The sequence below is a fragment of the Pungitius pungitius genome, chromosome 5 (genome assembly GCF_949316345.1).
Source record: "Pungitius pungitius chromosome 5, fPunPun2.1, whole genome shotgun sequence".
Classification (NCBI taxonomy): Eukaryota; Metazoa; Chordata; class Actinopteri; order Perciformes; family Gasterosteidae; genus Pungitius; species Pungitius pungitius.
Genome location: NC_084904.1, coordinates 12,843,571 through 12,866,122, shown reverse-complemented (window position 1 = coordinate 12,866,122; position 22,552 = coordinate 12,843,571). Strand labels below are relative to the sequence as shown.

Sequence of the window (22,552 nt, the reverse complement as noted above, 5' to 3'; positions counted from 1 at the left end):
TGATGTGGAAAAAAACACTCACAATAAGTGTTCCACTGAGTTATTAGTCATTACCAACGGAAATATGATGGTTTTATTTTTTATTGATACTCTTTTGTTTGCCAAATCCCCAAATTGTGAACTCACTAGCAGCTGCAAAGAGTTTTATGGACTTCTGTGGGCTACAACACAAGCAAACTTGAATTTTCACCAAGAATGCTGTTTTTATCAGTTAAAAAACAGCAACATTTGGAAACCTTCACAATGTAGGCCAGTCCTCAGTGATTGAAGGCATGAGTGCACTTGAGCTGATGCACAGCAAAGCAAGCAACAAAATTACGAGCAAACACACTTTGATTAATGCAAACTATGCAAAAACCAATGCATTCATACATGATTAAACATGATTCTTAATGTGTACACCTTTTTATTATTTAAGTAGGTATTAATATCTAGTTTCTGTATTGTTTGCATAATTTTGCTACTTTATTAATTTTCCCCTTAAATGGCAGAAGAAAATGAACTGTCTCCCTTAGGTGTTGATAAAATCATGGTTCATTAAAAGAGCTGCACTGAACATGTAACCTTGTTAATCTTCACTAGTCAAAGCATTTTGTTAGAGTTCAGTTATACAAACCCAATTAAAAGCTAATAAACACAGTTTCAGCATGTGCCCTAAATACACAGCACCTTCAGAGAGAATTCATTTCTCTCTAATATTCATTTTTTTCATTACTCAAAGAAATCACATATTGGTGTTATGTCCCGAAGCAATATTTTCCACTATTTGGCACCTTTGTTAAGAACGCGTTGAACAAATAGCAGCACCAGTAGCAGGAGGTCAGTTATTAATTATCCAGCTTGCCTGCGCCTCATACCCAGCAGAGCAGAAAAGGTCTATGCAGCCACCCAAGCAAATACACCTTTACTCTGTGGAATAATCCATTATTGACCATTAATCACATAAATTGAGCTGTGCAAATCTAAAGAGATGTGGCTGTGGCTGTTTTGTATTTCAATTGTGTTGTCATGTTTAGCCTGTGCCTCGGGCAACTCCCTAAACCAGAGACCAGCAGCAAGCAGCGAAAGCCTCCCGTCAATCCAGTCATCCTCAGCGCGCCAATCAAACTGCTGTACTCACAAGGTCCACCTCAGGGTTATTGATTGATTCATTCAAATGGACTGGGAAGGTCCACTTTTGATTTATATATATATTGATATGACTGGCTTAGTCAGGTTGTGTAGGAAAAACGTGTGTCATCATGGCTCAATTTATTCATGCTCACACTGAAACAACACCGGAGTAAATCAGTTGCTTGAAACCACAATAAATGAGAATGAAAAATGAAGAATGAAAGTCTCATGGCTTTGACGACTGACTGACTTAATTCTTTTTTTGCTGTGTAGGCCCTTGTCATCCAAATCCTTGCCACAACAGAGGAACATGCGAGATCAGCGAGACCTACAGGGGAGACACCTTTATTGGTTACGTCTGCCAGTGTCCACCGGGCTTCAGTGGCGTTCACTGCCAACACAGTAAGTTTAACCACTTTCTCTCTATGCCTTCAAAAAAGAAAAGAGGGGTACACCACGACATCTTTTTCTCGACCAAGTAGCAGTACAGAGATCTTGTCAATATGGCCTCTTTAATGTTTGCATGAACATGCGGCTCTGGAGGCAGTAAATTGTGTAGACAGGCTTTTTTCCACAGATCTTACACCGGACAGTCGGAAGCTGCCTACGGGAACACAGAGGAGGGGAAGCAGATGTGGGGGCGGGGGGGCAATACCTGTGGTTGGGGGGCAGAAGGCTTGGGGTGGTTTTCCGGTGCAGAGGAAAGGCAGGAAAGTCCAGGCTGCAACGGGAAACTAGTCACAGGGACGATGCGGGTAAAGTGTAGCGTAATGCAGAGAAAAATCCTGGGAGAGAGTGAGTGACTGGGTTTTAAATACAGAAGAGAGTGAGCGCAGTAGGGTAGACAGGTGAGACTGATTGGGTCGACAGGTGAGAGTGATTGAGCTGACGGGGTGGACGGGACTTGCAGTTGCGCCGAATAAACTGATTGGGTGGATGGAAGAGAGAATGGGGGAGGGGCTGAACTGTGAAGTAAAGTTTGTCCATTCACCTTGAGCAGTGAATATTTCAGGTGACAGGAAGTAAATCACTTTTTGAAAAGACTAGTTATTCAAAATTAAAGTAGGTTCTTCTTGAAATCTTGACATTGTAACTCCTGATATTGGCCACAAGGGTAATCACTAACCCAAATGTTCTGGTGCAAGCGGATGTGATTGCGACCAAAACTGAAACGAACACAACACACTAAAACTGCTTCTCTTAAAAGAACGAATACGTCTATCGATTCTATGGATGCAGAGTTTTCTATTGAGCTTTTTGTTTTGATAACTGTGTACAGTAACAACAAGGATCGGCCACTGGGAGCTGATTTCATCTTTAAATATGTCAAGTGTTCCTTTCACTTTTTTACTGTTAACACCAGACAATTTCACAGCAGTGTCAATGCTTGCTTGTGATGGAATCATTTGCAGAACCTACCAAAGAAGTCTGCCAGGGTGTCACTGTGTGTCAGTTGATTTTTAGTTTTATATAAAAGCGTAATGAATATCAGCAAGATTAGCATCAAAATCTCCTCGTTCTTGTGTACCTTGCTTTAAAAACCCTTTCCATTTTGAATAGATCCAAGAATTTGTAAACGGAATAAAGCTCTTTGTATGTAAGTGCTAAATCTTGCTTAGTTCTGCAGAATGAAGAATAGTCCTGTCACTGCCATGCATGAACGTGTGCCTCACTGAGCATTGCATTAGCTTGCACAGCACAGTTGTCCTTCATTTCAGCACAGGTGTGCTTCTAAGTAATGGATTAAATGTATCATGGTGCAAACTGTGTTGTGAGATCGATAATTATGAGAGAGAGAGAGAGAGAGGTTAACCAGTGCTTACAAACCATTTGTCTGTCTTATAACTCTAACTTACACCAAGGTCAGTGGTGTTAAACCAAACTGTTTTTTGGGGAATGTCTGTTTCAGGAATTAATTATTTCCATACATATTTCCTTCTATTTTTAATGAAAACCCACAAAACATCAAATCAAAAGAAGCGAGTTGCTAAATCGACAGCATGTTATTGGGTTAGTCTCCAGCCTGAATTATGAACAATTGCCTTGAATTCATGTCATAATTTAGTTATTATTTCCTATTAAGCCCTAAGGGCGGTGAGACAGTGATTTGGTCTGGGCTGAATACACATTAGTGTTTGCCAGTTCTCTTCTTACCTTCATTACAGTTGGATTGAAGACAGTGGGTGTCTGAGAGAGAGGGAGGAGGAAGCGAGAATTCAGTTGATAATCAGATTGAACTTCTGGATAATTCCTGCAATTAAATGATAAAGGCTAGCTCATAATTGTTCTTTTAAAATGACAGCTTCAATTACGTTGTTATGGTATGGATTTTAATGGAAAGCAAGCTCACTCAACCATAGATAGAAATGAGAATAAAACATTTATTTGATACAAGAAACAAAAATGAGTATTTAAATCCTGCTGAATCTTAATATGTGTTATGTGTTATTTTCATGAATATTACAATTTTCTAGGGAGATGTTCCTATTTCCACTGCTGCCGGCAGTTCAAACCTGTACATAACGTCTTGGTACTACCTCGTCAATACTATGAATTCATCAATACATGAATTAGTCCTCTGACTTACAGGAGGAATGACTACCTGCAATCCTTTGTAAAAAAAATAAAAGTAACAAACCTTTTACTCGGCACACAGTATTCAGTATCAATTTGATTTAGGACTGAATCATTTTGCAGGATTTCCTGTTATCTCATGTGATATCTAAGCCTTTGGTTTAAATCAGCGCTGGCCCATATACAAGCTTTTGTACAAACCATACAGATGCAACACAACATCTGTGAGAGACAGCACATGCGTTGACTGTTGCTCTCACTATCTCCCTGCTCAGTCAGAGCCAGATCCCATTTCACACCTGTGAACATTATCCTAAACACATGCACTATCCCGCCTGTTAGACCAGGTTCATGAGGCGCGGACAATGATGTCGACCACGGAGAGCTGGAATATGTTCTAGACTTCTTTGATGAGCGGATAACGTATGAACTTAATGTTGTTGGGTTTCTTTTTCAAACGCAGCCTTCAATGACTCAACCTCAGGTGATTTCCACATTGAGGGCAGGTGTCAGATAATCATAGCTCAAGGTGTTGACAGGGTGTGCAGTCACGGCGGCCATCAAAGGGATTCCAAGGGGTTATTTCCAGTCAGCTACTTTTTATGCAGCGGGATCTCACAAGGCCTTGTGCAAGCCTGATTAAATATTGCTTAACTACAAAGGTGTGTGTTATTTGTTGCATTTATAATTTACTCATGAAAAATGATTCAAGCCATAGCATTGGTTTAATAATTTGCTATTTAAATATATACTAATAAAAAAGGGGAATTCTGTTTACAATGACAATGATTGTTATCTCACCTTTCAAATAATGTGGCGTCATGCCCCAGTGTTGAGTAGTTGAGGAGTGCGCTGTTGGACCTGTAGCCAAACATTGTATTGACCTGTCACATTGGGAGTACTGGGACTCATTGCATCAGCCGTCATGGGGTTGCTGATCATATATAGGGCACATTGTTGTCAGCCTATCGAGGACAAAGTATTAACTGTTTTGTTTCTTTCTGAACCTAAAATCTGACGTAATGCTTCCACATGGACCACCTTTTACAAGATTTTATTTTAATTTGAGGCCGTAAAAGTAGATTTTATTTTTTTAAATTGGCAGATCAGATAAAGATATGTCGCCCCATTTTCTCTTTGAGTTGGAAAGCCTGATTGAAATTTCAAAGACGTTGGTAGGAGCCAGTCTGCTCGAGCTGTTGCTTACAGAAACTGATCACTGATTGCACGAGATAAAACAATCAGCAAAGTTTATTTGGCTAAATTATCTCTCAGATGATTAGTGTTATACTTTCTAACTCTTTCTCTTTCCATCCTTGCTTGGCCTGCAAGTCCCTGTAGCGGATTCAGTCTTTATCTCTGATCAATACGTGCCTTTGCCTTTCTTTTTGAAACACAGCAGCAGCACTGGACTGATTGATGCTAAATGTAGAATGTATGAGGTATTTTTCAAAGCTTGGCCCTGTATTTGATCATGTATTGACAGGTGTTATCAAGCTGCATTAGCCCCGATGCCTCCTCTGCCGCCAGCCACAGGAAGATCCGCTGGTGGTTGTGACTGTGGCCCCTTAGTGCAAGAGCCTCCAACATGTGCTTACTCTGTGGTACCCCACTTTGTGTGCATTGGTGGCTTGTTTGTTGTGTTTTGGAGGTGAAAAGCAGCTATTCAGTGGCACTTAATTGTCCTCTTGTTAGTTTACCCAGACAAGGCGTCTGTGTATATGGAGGGTAAGCAATAGAAAGATCTCACTTACGTTCCGCTGGCATCTGTTTGATAGACAGCCCTGCAGCAACACAACACCAGGCATTGGTTATGTGCATCTAAATCCTTTTAAATTAGACTACAATACACTGTATTTGTCAGGTTCAATGCGCTGGCAGAGCCCAGCACCTTTTCCACCCTCGTGAGCACCCACCACTTTACCAGCACACCGCGAGTGGTTACCTGCACCTCCTCAAGCGGGAAATAACTTGCCCTCTTCCAACTTTCCACTGCCTGCAGGAGGTGACTTTGTAGTGATGGAATTCTTGCTAGCTGACATATATGCCATTGCTCCAACGGAGGACAGCAGGTGGGGTGGAAAGAGATCGGTGGGCATCTCCTTCTTACTGTGAATGGTAAAGGCTGCAAGGAAACATGTTAATTACCATCTTCTTTTGTAGCAGTTAGGAGCTTTTTTTTTTTTAAACAACAGCGTTATTTTAAATGCCGGTCTGATTACATGCAATAAAAACTGATACAAAAGCAGAAACAAAAACGTTTGCAATTACATGGTTAATTCCATGAGCATGTACCAAGACATGTTTTTCAGCTGCCCTCATGACCCTACAGTGTCAAACATGGGGACTAAATGGGTATTTGTTTACCCCTACTGTTCATAGTTATTTTGGAGAAGGGATAAACATTCTCAACCCTTTAAGCAAACTCATATATCCTGCAAATTAGCTTGCAAATTGCCACAATTTCAGCTTCCTTTTCATCTCCGCAGTAAAGCCCCACAAAGTGTTTTTGCTATTTTGTTTATACCCCTGGGGACAAGTTGTTCATCTACGGGAATCCGCTAACTGTCTTGGATCATATGAGCAGTATAGCTAAATTGTGTTTTAGGGTGTAAGTTTCGGGGCAGGCTTAGCTAAATGGATTAGCTAGATCAATTTAAGTACAACTAAAAGTTAGTGAGAGAAAGTTTGTTAGAGAAAAACTTTTCCACGGCAAAGGTCAGAAGGAGTACTTAGATCACAGAAACTTAACCTACTTTCCAAATAGACATAGCATTTGTCAATTTGCTTAAGGTCAGTACTGTGAGGTAGACATCTTCTTTGTCTTAAAAGCCTCTGGGTTACAGGGAATTATGCTAATCTGCAGACCACTTTTTTAAGATAAATGATCACGGATAACTTACAATCAGTTACACTGGTTTGGTTTCTCATAATGATGTAAAGCCTATTCGAAAATATTACACCTCTTTCTTTCTTTTATTTGGGTCAAAACATACATACATTTATGGAACAGCATTTCAGTACAAGTATTTCTTTAGGTTATTAACTCAAGAGTCTAATATATTTTACAAAACAGTGATACATCTTTAAGAAATACTTGCAAAACCTCCCACCTGGTAATTATAGATTCAGAAATGCCCTTAAAATGATTGTTAACACTGGCAGCCTGAGGGCTCTCCCCACAGCTCCATCACTGGGAGGTAGAGCTGGCTGGAGACACCCTTCCAGGATTATATTCACAAGTCCACAGCCCACTCACTCCTCACAGTCTCTGGCTAGTATAAAGCTGCATTTAAAGGAAGAGATGATTATAGAGAAGCCTGGGGGAAGGGTTCATACTTCCCTAAAAGTCCAAAGCAACAACCACAACCACACACTGCCAAACCGTCAGATGATCAACAATTCATGGAGAGCCAGTGAGTGCGCGTGCATCCTCTCTTTCTGAAGAAAAAAAGATGGATTCCTTTCTTTCTTCAAGGCACCCCAAAGTTATGTCACTGGAAAGTGGTGACCCTTGTCAGAGGGCATTTCGGATGACAAGTTGGGATTTAAGGGCCCCCTTCTTTACGCCATGGACACAGATATTTTATTTAGCTTTTAGGAAAGGGCCTTGTCTTAAACAGATCAAAATGAACCGTTTTCCTTCAAATTTATTGAAGGACATAAAATGGCACCAAACAATATCAACGTGCGCGTGGCCCTGATCTTGTCAGTGGCTCTCAGGCCCTGATTTGTCAGTCCTCTGACCCATCATTCATGATATATGCCTTTAGTAAGCACTCAGTTCTGCCAAATAAAAAGTGCTGTAGGATCTCTCTGAGCATGATGACCTTTTCTTGTTTGGAAAATTAGAGACAAAATGTTTTTTTTCCCGCAATGCACCTTTGCTGTTACGACCAATTTAAAAGGCTCAGAATGCCTTCAGGCAGGGGTTCCTCTATTGAATGGTACTGGCACTGTAGAAAGAATATTGAATGTGCTTCAAGAAGTGTTTTCTTGGAGCTTTGATTTCTTCAGCCCTGTTAGTCGGGATTAAACGTTTAAATGACTGGAAATGAAAGCTTTGAAAATATCTGTTTTTTTACAAAGAAAAGAAATCAGAAAGAATAATACATTTCCTTATTTGTTCAATTTAGTTGGTTTCCTTTCCCCCTTGCTTGTTCCAAATCCCTGGTCAATTCTTCCTGGGGTAGCCCTGTAGGGAACAGGCCGTTACCAGGGCCTAATTAATTATTAACTAATAGAACCCTTCTGACACCTGAGCCTCGCTGTCACTTTCTGGCCTTTGCAATAAGTATGGACCTTTTGGCAGATGGCCGTGGCATAAATAGAGATGCATTTCCAAATCCCCGGTGGCGGAGAAGAGTTTGACTCATCCCTGTCCAGAGCTTCTGGCTACGCAAAGCAGAAAACCAGAAAATGTTTAGCTTTGACTAGATTCAGAAATGTAAATATGTGGCCAAATTAGTATTAGTGTTGTTTTAGTTTGAGATAAATGTGACCAAAATGAAGTTAAAGAGAGCGGCTGTAAACCACCCAGCAGAGGCATCTGATATTATCCAGCCTCTCATTTATGCATCGACATGACTCATCATGGACAAAATTATTACGACATGTGGTTGCTCACCATTAAGATTATAGGACTTTTCTACCAAAGAATTCATAATAATCTCCTCTAGACAGAGAAGGGTGTACCAGAGTGAGGGTCAGCAGAGAAATGAATGAATCAGTGTTAAATTGTCCCCTGTTGAACCATTGAAGCATGGCCCCTCTCTCAATATTGAACTCTGAATAAGTCATTCGTAATAAGACCTTTTTCTTTCAGTGGATATGAGTTTAAATATTTAGTAAAAAACAATTTGTCCCCCATTTCGAGCCTGTGCGAGCGCTTTGGCCTGCCTGCACTAACCGTCTGCTTCTTATGCTATTTGAGTGTGTCCCTTAAACATTCTAGTAAGTGTACCTCAGAGATGCTAAAGAGCTTTTAGATCACACTTGGTTTTTGTAAGCTAGATCATTATTCCCCTCACACACCTACTTTGGAGGCTCCATCTGCAAGCACAAAATGACACTCAAGACTTTCCTCCAAGTTTCAATCTGCTACTATGCTGAGGGTTCTTCACATTCTGCACACCTTCTCTTTGACAGAACCTCCCCAGTTTGAGTGTGTTAGAAATTATGACTGTTTTCCATCTCAAATATTCAAAACTCTCTGCAATGCATCCTAAGGTACCTTTCTAGAGGCTTCTGCTGTGAATAACCTCTCAGTGGGATAATCCCTCTTCAAAGACTGTCTTCCACCGGTATTCTTAATCCTGAATTCACAGCATCATGCCTTATCACATCACTTGAAACACACGGCATGTGGAACTATGTAAACTAATGTGTGGAAGATGAGATTTGTTTTTAATTTCTATGTTTGAGATCAATGAAATCAGTACGCATGGGCCTTCAGAAATGTGATCTCCGAAAACACATGTCAAGGCTTTGCAGGTCAATATTAAATGCGTCTTTCAACTGGTTGTAACCCGCCATCAGACGCCAGACAGGAATCCTGTGTTATATTCTGATTGTCACTTCATTGACATGGCTAAGGCCTGGATAGATTGACAGGGGGGGGAGACAGGCCCTTCCATGTTCCATCTCCTATGTGTGTCTCAACTTGGAGAGACAGGTCTTGTGCCCGCCATGTGTAGTGTGGATGTGACACATTTCACTGCACCAGCACCTGTCAAACACAACAGTCAAGGTGGATCTCGCCAGATGCAGGTATGAGGACGACATTGATCGATTCAGCCTGGAGTTCATCGACATATGTAGATAATGTATGTACAATATGTGTGTATGCACATATGTATTACATTACTGCACTAAATGGGAATGAACATTCAATCATTAAAAAAACTCTACAAGCCAGATGACATTAGATGAAGTGGTCAAATGCAGTCTGGTACAATAATATGTCTGCACTTTGAATAGCAACAAAAATGAATGCGAAAAAGCAATATTTACAAAAGAAAGAAATGAGCGTGAAGATTCAATCAAAGTGTAAATGAGCACACAAATCACAGATGGAATGAAAGGAGCACAGCCCAAGATAAGCGGCTTTTCAGAAAACCACACCTTCATTATTAAACATGTCTTTACATTGCTCCCACGGAGTCCATACAGTGTCACCATGAGTACAGCATTTCATTGGCAAAAAATGTAATGCAATGTTTTGCGCCCTTGGATGTATCACTAAATGATGATGCCATACGCTGTTCAGTCTACATGTATGTATGAGGTTCTGTATTTTAATCTGTAATTAGGACTGTGGGTCACATCTTTGGGCTGCCCTCCATAAAAAATGTTCCAAAAGATTTTTATTGATACTCAGATATTACATGTTGATAATTTTATTTTCACATCATCCTTAACTAAGTGCCCTGTAAAGCCTTGCACCAAAGTAATGTGAATCCTTGGCTGTGTGTTCATTTTTTTTATATTAGACTTGATGAATTCATTTCAGGTTGTCCATGGATTGCAAATTATTTCTCAGTATCAAATCCAACATCAGCAGTATACCGCCATGATTCACAGTGCATGGGCAGCAACCTGTCCCGGTGTAAATCCCATCCGCTATTGACAGAAAAAACCTCGGACTGATTACTTGTTTGGCAGTACGAGTGTTCCAGGTCAGGGGTTAATCACGTGGCAGACATAAACAACCAGTTGTCCACTTCATTGCTGTCAATCAGTAGAGGTCTGTAGAGGTCACACCACTATTACTTACCCAGATAAAGATGTCAAGAAAACCTTCTTGCTTACAAAACATGGGTGGGTTCACTGGCCCCGTGTCATAAAAACTGATAAGAAAAAGATGGAACTTCCCCTGAGGAAACTATGCATGAGGGCTAAACTGAGTCCAGATGGAGAGATGTAACACGATGAGACATCTCCACATGAAAGCAAAAATCTTCTCTAACCTCAGATTAAGTGGTGTGCAGCGTCTTAGCAGAGGAAAAAGAAGGCTTTACCCAGATGTACCCAACATCTGGCTGTAATTTAATGAAGGAGGTGGGTAAGATGTAGTGGCTATAATGCTGAGACATTACCTTTAATTCTGCTGATTAAGTTTGGAGGCTTTACATCTGTGAGCGCATTACACGCAATTAGTAGGCATTTCATCCAATCACTTGTGTGATGTATGTTGTTTCTTCAGCGCCAGTTTAGCCTTCCCCGTGTATATTGCTGCATATAAGAGTACAGCTGAAATGAAAAAAATCCGCTTTCCCCACTCATGTTTTAGAAAAATAGTTTATACCAGAGATGGAGAACATGAGGATACACATATTTCTTTCCCTTCATCAATCAATCAAACTTTTATTTCAAACTCAAGGTCTAGATAGTACTTTTAGAAATACTATTGAAAAAAGTCAGTTTTCTGACTTTATTGGGTGTCAGTTCTGTAAACTCGTATTCTTTAACACTGATTGCTGTAGAATTAATTTCACTCACACACTCACACAGGGTTTGAGGGTGCAGTGTGAACGACGTCTCAGCATCCAGCCGTGAGTGTGTATCTTGACTGTATCTAGAGCCAGTTTGGGGATTTTCCTTTCTGAGCTGCTGTAAAAACATGACTCACTATAATGTAACCCAATACAAAAAAAAATGTCATTTTCAGGTGGTTAGGGACAAATGAAAAAAAAAAAAACGTAACGTAATTATCTGGCATCTATTATCTGGCAACAGATCCCCCAAGACGCTACATACCGATGAAACCTCATTATTTTCCACCTCGTCTTGAAACATATACATGCTGCGTGGCACACGATTTGACGCAATGCTGCTGCCGTTGAATGAACTTGAAAGCAGCCTGAAGGGCCTGTGGGTCTTAGTGGCCGTAGCAGGTGCAGGTGCACCCGAGGTCAGTGCAGCCGAGCAGAGAGAGGGCACCGATAGACACCCCCCCCTCTCCTACTGCTCTCTACACACACAAAAGCCAATCTAGTGCTCTCAGCCGGTGCTGCTTCCCCACAAATACCACTATGCATTGCTCCAAAGGCATTGTCTAGGAGCAAGGGCTAAGGAAGGGGATTATAATAACAGTGGTATTAATCACATTAGCAATCTTAATCTGACTACGTCTCACAACAGCAAACAATTTATTCATGAAATGGCAATGTGTTCATTAATAAATTATTTACGTTTCTTGACGACTGGAATAATTAAATATATGCTTATGCAAAATCATGCAGCCAATTGCCTGGTGGGCAGTTGGCAACTAGAATTTGGTCCATGTGCAGCAGGTGGACAAAACAAAAAATCCTTGTGGTAGTAAATTGTTACAATCAAACCAAATACATTGTCGTTTGAATCGCCATCACTCTGGCTCAGTTTGAACAACAGTTAACATTGGAACCTCCACATGGAGTTTTATTGGAGAGCCAGGGTGTTGAATCATATTGTGAGCCTTTTAGTTTTATTTTGCCCATCCGCCGTGGACTTCTTTACACAGACTGGCTTGTTAAATTCGTTAAAGATCATTAGGATAATTCCCATTAAACTAAAGTAATCAGTTTCAAACACTGTTCTGCCATGAGGCTTTAATGACTGATTAAATTTAATAATGATAGAATTTGACTATTAAGGGAACTCCTTTGATGCACGCCTGTGACTGCGTAGCGTAAACACTAAATTAATTTACCTGACCACTAGGCCTTCTCTCGTACGCTCTAATCTCTTCTTTCAGAGTGTCTGTTCCTCCAATCCTCTGCTTTGCTTCTAATCACCTACCTCTCTTCACTATTTTGTGTTTTCTCACTAAACTTCTGCAATACACCACTTTTAAGTCTTCCCCTCCACGAGCTTCTCATGAAAGCAAAGGAAAAATTGTAATGCACCAGTTAAAAGTCTTCTCAAGCCACTGTTCTTCTCTACTGCAGCATTTGCATCATTGACTTCAAGGTGTTCACAGATGTTCATCAGTGCTACGGCATTTACTTATTGATAAAATCACATTTCCATCAGTGTTCCATTTAATGCAATGTTTTAAATGGCCTGTTGTATCCTTGATTATCAACTGTATCAGTACGCCCTGCTAATATAGTGGTTGGGGAACCGTTGCTATTACAACGGTTTGTGACACCTGCTGACAATTACATGCACTGAGAAGCTGGATTGTTGGATGATATATATTGACTTCAATGGGAAGACTACCAAGTCTATCACAAAATAACTGCCAGTGATACAGCGCAGATAATGAATTGAGTCATTTAAACTGTGAAGAAATGACTCTGGTTTAGTTGTCAAGCCAAACATTTCAATTCTTAGCTATGTGTTCTATTATAAGTGGTCTTCAGAGGAGCTATTTGATTTATTATTTCCAACAAAGCGCTGTCGTTGGTGAGATCTTTAATCAAATGACACATTAATAAAATGCAATGTATGCTCCCTGACTTTGCATTTGAATGATAACCAGGTTTATATAATTGCCAATGTCTGCTTAAAAGTACCTTCTTCTTCTTGTTGCTTTTCCAGATATCAACGAATGCGAAAGGGATCCATGCAAGAACGGGGGCATTTGCACAGATCTGGTTGCCAACTATTCCTGCGAATGTCCAGGGGAGTACATGGGGAGGAACTGTCAATACAGTAAGGGCTTTTTTCTTTGACAGCTATCCATTGATCATTAACAACACAGACACACACACACACACACACTAATTTACGTGAAGAATTTCTGTGGTAGTGTGCCAACCTTTGATGAAAACTTTTCAGAAGTTATTCAAGGTTATTAAGCTTTGAGGACATCCTTTTTCACGGGTTTGCTGGGTTGTTTTATAATACCCATTATTGTTATTATGTGCTCAGTGTGCATTACTGCAGGTACCAATGAATATATTTCAGTGAAAAAGAGATGCAGTGAAGGAAAGGTACTATATTCATATATATAACATTTGACAGTGGCAAAGCAATATCTCAGAAAAAGTCTGAAATTGTTTTTGGCATTATTAGAACTTTTGTACAGAACTTTTTAAAGTTGGGATGAATTATACAGAAAGTAGCCACATGAACCTGAAAAACCATCCATATATTTTTGGATATGGCTAACGTAGCATGATCACGTATTATTTCTAATCGACACAGTGGGGTTAGGGCCCCTATTTGTCTTTAAAGTGGGAGTTTTGAGAATAATAAGGACACTAGCGCTTGTTCACATTTGGCTCTAATTTCAAATTTCAAACCGTATTCTTCACAATGTTTATGTCTTCTGAATTAAAGACAAATAAGCATTAGAAATGTATACACAGTCAAATTGAATCCAAACTTCTACTCATATTATTTTAATATGGAGTTGCAGATGTTGTTTCTCGCGCAATTAACCCTAGAAAGCATCTGAACATTTAAATGTTGGGAAGTCAAGGCCATTTCTGTACTCGCTAGCCCTAATTTCATTCTTCTGCCCAGTGGCTGCGTAGAGCGCTTCCACATTATCACAAGTAGCTATTTTTTCCAACACCCTGAGAGCTTGTGTGTGTATATTGCTATCGTGGGGATTTGGTCCGCTTACTCTAGGAACATATTAGGATTAATGTAGCAGTGGACCCGGAGCCCGGAGCCACCCCTGCACTGCTACTCACAAACAAATCCATTGTCTATCGTATGTCAAAGTTACTAGGGATTTTCAAGACAGAGTTTGCATCGAGAAGACGGAACTTTCTAAGGGTTTATGGTAATTTTATAAATTGAATCCCAGAAGGCAGGATAATTAGTGTATCAAGAGGAATTAGGAGGCACAGCCTGACTGATAAGGTTGGTGTAGTGAGTGAAGAACTCAAGGAGGAAATATCAGTCTTGCTAATTGAACATATGCTAAACTCCATTATTTGTCTAATGGTGCTCTTGTATAAACGCTCTATTTATACAGCGTGTTATACAGCCATTGACTCTATTTGTGTTTTGGTTGGTGGTACATCCCCACATTAGATCTGAAATAAACGCCATGAAGGGAAAATACTGACATGCTGTTTGAGACTGTAAAGGGAAACAATTACTAAAACTTTCATTCAATGTACACAGCCTTAAAGACCCCTACAAATAAACATGTTTCCTTATTTTGTCTCCTATTTAATGCACTGGTTCTCCCAATACTGCCCAACTGAAATCTATGTTTTTAGAAGAAGCTGTTTATGTAAAAAAGGTCTGAAAGAAGAGAGTGGATTACAAATAGTGAATATTACAAAATGAGTGGCTTTGTTTTTTATTGTTTCTTGCCATCTTTAAATAAAGTAAAAAATTCCCCAAAAGGTTGTTGAACAGAGTTCAATAGAATGTTTAACCTACATTTCCCATAATGCAACTCTATAATGTCTTTCTTCACATACTGTGCCTGCTAAATGCCCACATCTTCAAACTTCACACACTCACTTCGTGACACAGTTATTCAGGTGAAGATTTGTAGCCATGCAGCCCAAACTGGGATAAACCCGATGGCTTCACTGTGACATCACAGGTTATTTTCTCGGATTTAGCGAAGCTTCACAAGGGACCCAGAGGAAAAGCTTGTTACTTGAGATGACCAAAGTGGTTTTCATGTATGACCTTGTGCCTTTTCTGTTTAATGGCATCATTCGTCGAATGTGTCACAAGTTGTCGTAGGACTTACAGTGACTGTGTGGTCCCCAACAGACAATTGCCTGTAATTTGCTTTTTTTGCAAGGACTTATCATCTTTTCTGGCTTGTTCCTTCAACACACGCTGTGTGCGTATTGCACATTTATTGGCTGTTGCAGATTAAGCAACTATATATTCGGGGCCATACTATAAATGATTGACGCGATGGCAGCAGTGAGCTTTTGGCCACTGTATGTCGATTCTGTTATTACCCGATGTGGTTGAAATAATTACAGCACCTCCAGTATTGACTGTCACAATCCAATAGAAAGCCAGTAGTGAGAAAAATAATCATATTTGTTGCTTGCCAATATGAATCCCAGTAAAATATACAAGAAGGTACAAGACACCGACTGACACAGATTTGGGTTTGTCAATGCTGTATTGGCCCAGGGACTCCCATTTTCACACACTAATCTAGGTTAAATGGTCAGTCAGAAGATTCAATATCGATTAAAGGTGAGGTCTGTTCAGGACCAGAAGAGATTACACCAAGTTACGAATAAAAAGCCAGTTGTCCTGCATCAAATACTCTTCAGTACGACGGACGCTCTGGCGGTTTACTGCTGGTTAAACCACAGTCATCTTAACTTAATTAGTTGGTCTGAGACCACGTTCAGGGCTGAGACCTACCATTGTTTCTCTAAGCTTTATTGAAAGTGACAACTCTCTACAATGGTCTCTGCACGCTTCTCCTCGCAGACACTATTTCTGTCTGCTATAAACAAAAATACTTTTCATCATTGCCTCTTTCCAACGCGTGCTCATTAGCATTGGTGTCCTCACGTTCATTTCGGCGGGCCCCTGATTTGTTTAGGCTGTAGGCGAGTCTTGTGGGAGATGGATTCAGCTGTCACACCCCGCCTGTGCTGGTGTTAGTGATGCCTGCTGTTGCGGTGCTGATGTATGCTCAAGGGCCAGCAGGCCAAGGCCCGGGGGCTTGCTGCCTTTGCTGCTCTGACGGACAACTGGCAGGCAGCTCGTTAAAGAGGGGCCCTTCAAAACCGGCGAGGTGAGAAGGACTGTGACTGTGGGACAGTGTCTTGCAACAACATCCACACAGAATACCTTTACGAGACATCTGCCCAACGAGGTGCAACAACTAGACGATCATGATACTGTGTTGAGGCAAGACTGCTTCTGGGCCCTTTAGGTTGTGTGTAGGAAACGTACGTAGATTCCATTTCTAAATAATCAGCGTGACAGTTTCTGACTCATGGATAAGATTGTATAACGGGATTCAATGTGAAATTTCAAATACCTCACGGAGGGACAAATCTTCTTTGTAAATGTTTCACTGTCAAAAAAGGAACAGCCAACGTAGGTTGGTAATACATGTTAATAACGGTTCTTTCAAATACTCAAAGTGCATCCATTAGATTAAAAAATCCAAAGGTTCTCGAAGCTCCACCAGCAGGCTGTCGCATCCACCCACATCCTCTTCTCAGTCTCGGTGCGATGAGTCAAACCCGAGGAAGAACGATTGAAGCAAGAATAATTTGGCATGGTGGAATGCATAAACACATCTATGTCGGTACAAACACACTCAACAATATACTTTTGCTCTATCCCAGCCTCCAGTCAATCCCCGAGGACTGTCTTCAGAAATGACTCACTGTCTCCCTGCCTCATTCTTGCCTAGAGCCCCACTGTTTCAGCAGATGGATAAGTTTTGCAAGGGTTGTTTTCATCGTTCCATTCTTCTCTGACTCTTGGCTTTCTTCTGTTGTGAAAGTCTCATCTTTACAGCTTCTAGCCCTGCCAGTTTCATTGTCTGCAGTGCAATGTGTGTGTGTGTGTGTGTGTTTCTTCTGTGTGTGTGTGTGTGTGTGTGTGTGAGCTCAAATGCTTAGCTGTTTTCCTTAAATAGAGAAGGCATCAAAGCCTTTGGGTGACCGATGCTGCAGGCTTCCCCTGGAGGCCGGTATAAACCGACGCCAATAGTTCAGTGGTTATGAGCAAGCACAGCCTCTGGTGGGATTTTTCACTCGATATGTCCTCGTTCTTTCGGGACATGTCCCCCTTGGCTTTCCCAGCACTTATTGTTTTAGGGCCCTTAAACACAGCTATTGCGTTATCTGTGTAGACACGTTGTAGTAGACAAATAGGGGCGACTGTGGCTCTGTTAGATCACAGGATCGGAGGTTTGATCCATGCTTCTAGTCCATGTCAATCTGTCCATGGGCAAGACACTTCACCCCAATTTGCTCTTGTCGACTGTGCCCAGCGGTGTGTGAATATTAGTCATGATGAGCAGGTGGCACCCTATTGGTCGTCCCAGGCAACAGTGTGTGAACAGGTGGGACATGCAGTGTTCAAGTGCTTTGAGAGGTCAGAAGAGAATAGGGCCATTTACCATGTTCACAAAAAATATATAATTCATTCACTGTGTCCGCTGTTTTATTATTACAATCATTTTTACCCCTGTTATTGTTAGAAATTAACACCAAGAGCAGAGGAGGGTTACCTTCTGAATCATTTACATCGCATGCAATTGTCCGTCAATTGAATTAAATTCTTCAGCCGTAATATTTTCTTCTCTGTTAAACAAAACATATTTCTTTCAGAAAATACATTTACCAAATGCAAGTGAAAATGCCTTATACTGTTACCTCTGTCACATCTGTTGTTTATTGCCGTCACGTAAAGGCAGTGGGAAATAAATTCCATTTGCTTCTTAGTTTATATTGTTCCTTTGACTTTCAATTGATGGATATTACATGTCCCAAACTGCAATTTCTGTTTTTTCTGTGTACACTTTACCACACAATACACAACTATTAACATACATATGTCAGCTGTTCTTCGATGGGGAATGTTCAAAATATGATTGCGCCTCAACTGTACAGCAGTCAAATCATCAAGATAGGATAAGAATTATTACATAAAACATGTTCAGTTATAAATCCTTGCATTTATATGCTTCACTTAGAGTTTTTGTTTGACAGGCACTGTGGGATACACAACACATATCCATCCTTTAACTATACTAGCAGAATTTAACTTTCTAACACTTTGTTCCTTCAAATTACACAGCATAGGAAACAAATTTCTTGGATAATTTCAAGTGGATAGGTTTTAAACTACATGTTGAATGATATCCAGTAGAGGGACATTCTCAGTTACAATCCCAGTAAGACAAGACTATGACATAATTTATTCACGCTGAATCAGGCCTTATTCTCTTTTTTGCCACCACTGTTTGGCGCTTACATTAAAGCCCTGTTAGACCGGTGCTGTTGTTCCGCTGGCACGCATCGGTCATCTTAAACTATATGCATGCACATCCCATCTCAATTCAAGCGGTCATGAGTTTTGATATGTAAAAAAAAGTTGCAGTGTCAAAAATATGTATTTATAAAATGTTGTCCTATTTGTATTTTTGGCTTTGGTTTCTAATATGTTTTCTTTTAGTGTCGAGATATCCCAATATGCTTTTCATTTGTATTTGTATGGAAACACAGAGAAGTAATGGCTTTTGAAATGCAAAACACAAAAGCCAGAACTTCTATTAGCACATTTACGCATGTCTATTAAAATGCTGTTGATGTGTCTGGATATACAGTACGTACAAATGAGGATTAAAGAGAAAAACAAGTTGCATACAGACAGAAGCTTAGTGTTTCTGTCTGAAGACATTGCTGTCATGCCTCCCTCACTGTATCTTGTAGGATGTCTAAAGCAGGTACAGTTTGTCGACTTTGGGGATGATTTTATCCAGAAGTATCAGCAGCTCTGAGGGCCGGCGTTACTGATGGATGAGATGAAGGAGCCACCTGTTAGCCCCTCAGATGTGGACAGCGTGAAGGCATATATGAGTCTTCTTCTTAGCTGCCATGCCTCAAAGGGATTTTACTGTGAGAGTGCAAGAAATCTATGACTACGGTCTCAGTGGGAGTTCATCACTACAACAAAACAAAAAAAGGAAATGTTGCAGTTTAGTTACCATATATGACACTGTTCACATAGAGGAGACTGAGTGATAGTGGAGACAGTGAAAAGAAAAAGTAAACAAGATGTGAGGGACGAAAAACATTGACATTATAAAATGCAGCCTTGGTGGTATTTTTAGAAATAGATATGCACAGAGTCCCAAAATGACACGATCATACTCATGTGTCTCTTTCTCCCTCTTCACTCAGGATGCTCAGGACCACTGGGAATGGAAGGCGGTATAATATCCAACCAACAGATAACAGCCTCCTCCACCCACCGCGCTCTTTTCGGCTTGCAGAAGTGGTACCCGTACTTTTCACGCCTCAACAAGAAGGGCTTGGTCAATGCCTGGACTGCTGCCGAAAATGACAGATGGCCGTGGATCCAGGTAAAGCATGGTCACAGGACAGGACACACACTGAGTCGGGCCGGACACAAATGAATGAATACAGTTAATTGTTGTTACACGTTGCATCCCTTCTTTCTCTTTGTCATGTATTTTGTAAATTCTGATCAACCAATCTTTCGGCTGTCAAAAGATATATTTGATACATAATGTTGCACAACAATTAACGCTAATATTTACAGTACCTTCTCTATTACCCACAAAAAATATGAACAGTTCTGTCCCTTTTTCTACATATAGCACAGACCTCTGAACAGTTATATGATAATAAAAAACGTGGGCATTTTTAAATTAAAAGAAAAACAGTGCATTGACGCACGTTAGTCTTCTCTTACTCTTTGTTAAAGTTAACCTTCATGCTGTGCCATTTTTATTGTTGTTAAACAACACACATATGGATGCTGTAGATTCCATGCTGCCCATGAATCTGTTATCTGTTATTTTTGGGCCGTTTTTAATGCAGAAATGTCTTTCCTAAACTGTAATATTATAAAATTATCGAGATTTCCTTGCATTTGGAAAGGATTTAAGTGACGTTGAAGCTGCTGCAGCTCCCTCAACGAACATGATCTGCCTCCAATGTATTACCTACCTAGAACTAATTGTCTAGATTGAAATTTAAATGAAATGGCTCTGGTATAAAGATCAATTGTCAGAGGATGCGTAGCTTTGAATATGAAAATCCCCCACAACTCTAAATTGTATTCATAGCTACAATATATACATTTTTTTCACATCTCTAGTTCAGTCTAAATGCCTCGTCAAGTCACAAAGATCCCACATATTTCAGATATTTCCAGATAGAAATATAGACAGATAGTGAGAGCAATTTAGCATTAAGGTATTTGATTGATTAACTATCAAAGAAATAATGGCTTTTCATCTGGATTCCACTTGTCTTCCTCTTAAATCACTTCTGTGAGGACAGAAATGCTGACAGCAACCTTTGAAGGGGGCCTTAATCAGAGACGTGACACGCGGATAGTGATCCGTGAACAAAATGTTAAAGGAAAGCATACCACAGTGTGACGGCGTGATGGCGAAAGCAAAGCCTCACCTAACAACATGAGAAAAGCATCACGGGGCAAAAAGTGGACCCGTTAAACGAGGGGAGGAGAAACAGCCGACACGAAGGGAGGAGCGGGAGGACAGGGGACATGAAACATTGAGGCGGTTTGTTGGACTTTAATGATGCCAGGCGGGATGTTTTGTAGGCATTGTGTGTTTCTACAGCGGGGCCTGGGTGATTGGGCCGTGGGAACAGAGGTGTGGGGTCATGTCAGTGTTATGGGGATTGTGTGAAGGAGTCGACGCTGTGCTTTTGTAGTGCAGAGTGACGTGACGTGAGACGGGTCTTTCTGACTGGTGACGACTGTCACCGTAGGGATCAGATTGGTTTGCTCTCGTGCAGTGTGTATTTTTGGATATCTGCCTTTCAAATCCAATGGAGCAACATATTTTGAATAATACATCATAGAAATGCAAACAAAGCATGAATTCGCTGAATATATTTGGTTTGTATTAAGGTTGTTTGGTATGTTTGAGAATTGAGCCTGCTGCTGTTTGCACATTTTATGTACTGTCTGATTATCAGTTTTACACAGCTTTGCCACGACTACGTCACGCATAGGATTGCATTTGAACACTCAAGGGAAATATGCTCCACACCTGCCCAATATCAGCAAAATATAGCTGCAGCCAGCCGCAATGGAAGGATGAAAATCACTTGAAGGTTTATATAGTCGACAAATAAATTATTGCAAGGTAAACTGTTAATGACCTCATGTTAGGATGCAGATCTCTATAAGTGGTTTTGCATGTTTTGGTATTTATTTAATGTAACCTGCTTGGACTCTTAAGTCTGTGTCTTTATGTCCCCTTTTTTTTTGTGTAAACGTCGTTATCAAAACCTTCAGATGCACAGTCTTTTGTGATGGTTAATTTAACAACAGATTGTTAAGTTTAATTACCTGGTACCTGACTATAAGCCGATGGAACTTCTGTATCATCCCAATGAGTGTGTGTGTGTGTATTCTTCATTATTTCACACAGCATTGTCACAAGGCTCTTTGGTAGATCAAGGACACAGAAAAGTGGAATTGTTACCATACATCCGCAATTCCCTTAACATTTTTCGTCTGTGTAGTCAACAGAAGATATTTTATCCCCTTGCGGGCTCCTGATTTTTTAATGCTTGTGTGTGTTAAGTTAGAACGAGGTCCTGCTTGTTGTATGATATGTGGTTATCGTAAATGATCTTGCCAATAGAAGGATCCGAAAGCTGGCTCATAGTGCACATTTTTTTCTGTTTGAATAAGGTGAAGGTACATGAGCACCGGAGAGCATTTCATGTCAATATACAAAGTGTACTATTGTCTTTACTATTGTCTTTCAGGATATGCTATGATAAACGTTAGTGAGTTATTCCTTTAAAGCAGCCCTGCAACAGTTGTATTCAGGATACAGGATTGTCACATCTAAAGTTTTATGCATTTTGCTTTTTTATTTATTATACTTTCATCAGTTAATCAACCATTCTATCTATAAAATGTCAAGAAATTGAAAAGCTATTTATCAGAAGAACCATGATCTCATTGATTGTCTTTTAATGATGGTTGTGAAAAATGTGCTCCAAACGTATTATTTGAAGAAATGGCTCAAAAATGTGTTTTTCTCTCACAGCAGTGAAGGTTTTTCAGAGGGAAACAGATATGATAAAAGTTCTTTTCTCTGGAGGCTCATGCATTTTACCCAGAGCACTGCCAACCCACGATACTGTGTTTTAGGGAAAAGAAAAGGGGGAAATGGTGGACGGATCAGTTCTAAACCTTTTCCTTCTGCTCTACTTCTAGAAGCCTCTTT

The 22,552-nt window shown here is 40.3% G+C and overlaps 1 protein-coding gene across 2 annotated transcripts in view; it reads left to right on the top strand.

Annotated features, from left to right (window-relative positions):
• Window positions 1-22,552, top strand: part of LOC119225336 (EGF-like repeat and discoidin I-like domain-containing protein 3) — a 72,972-nt gene that overhangs the window by 25,491 nt on the left and 24,929 nt on the right. For both annotated transcript variants that reach the window (XM_037483126.2, XM_037483125.2), the window contains 3 exons: window positions 1,387-1,515; window positions 13,213-13,326; window positions 19,491-19,672. In XM_037483126.2, coding sequence (XP_037339023.2) covers window positions 1,387-1,515; window positions 13,213-13,326; window positions 19,491-19,672 — 425 coding nt within the window. The remainder of the gene's footprint in view (window positions 1-1,386; window positions 1,516-13,212; window positions 13,327-19,490; window positions 19,673-22,552) is intronic.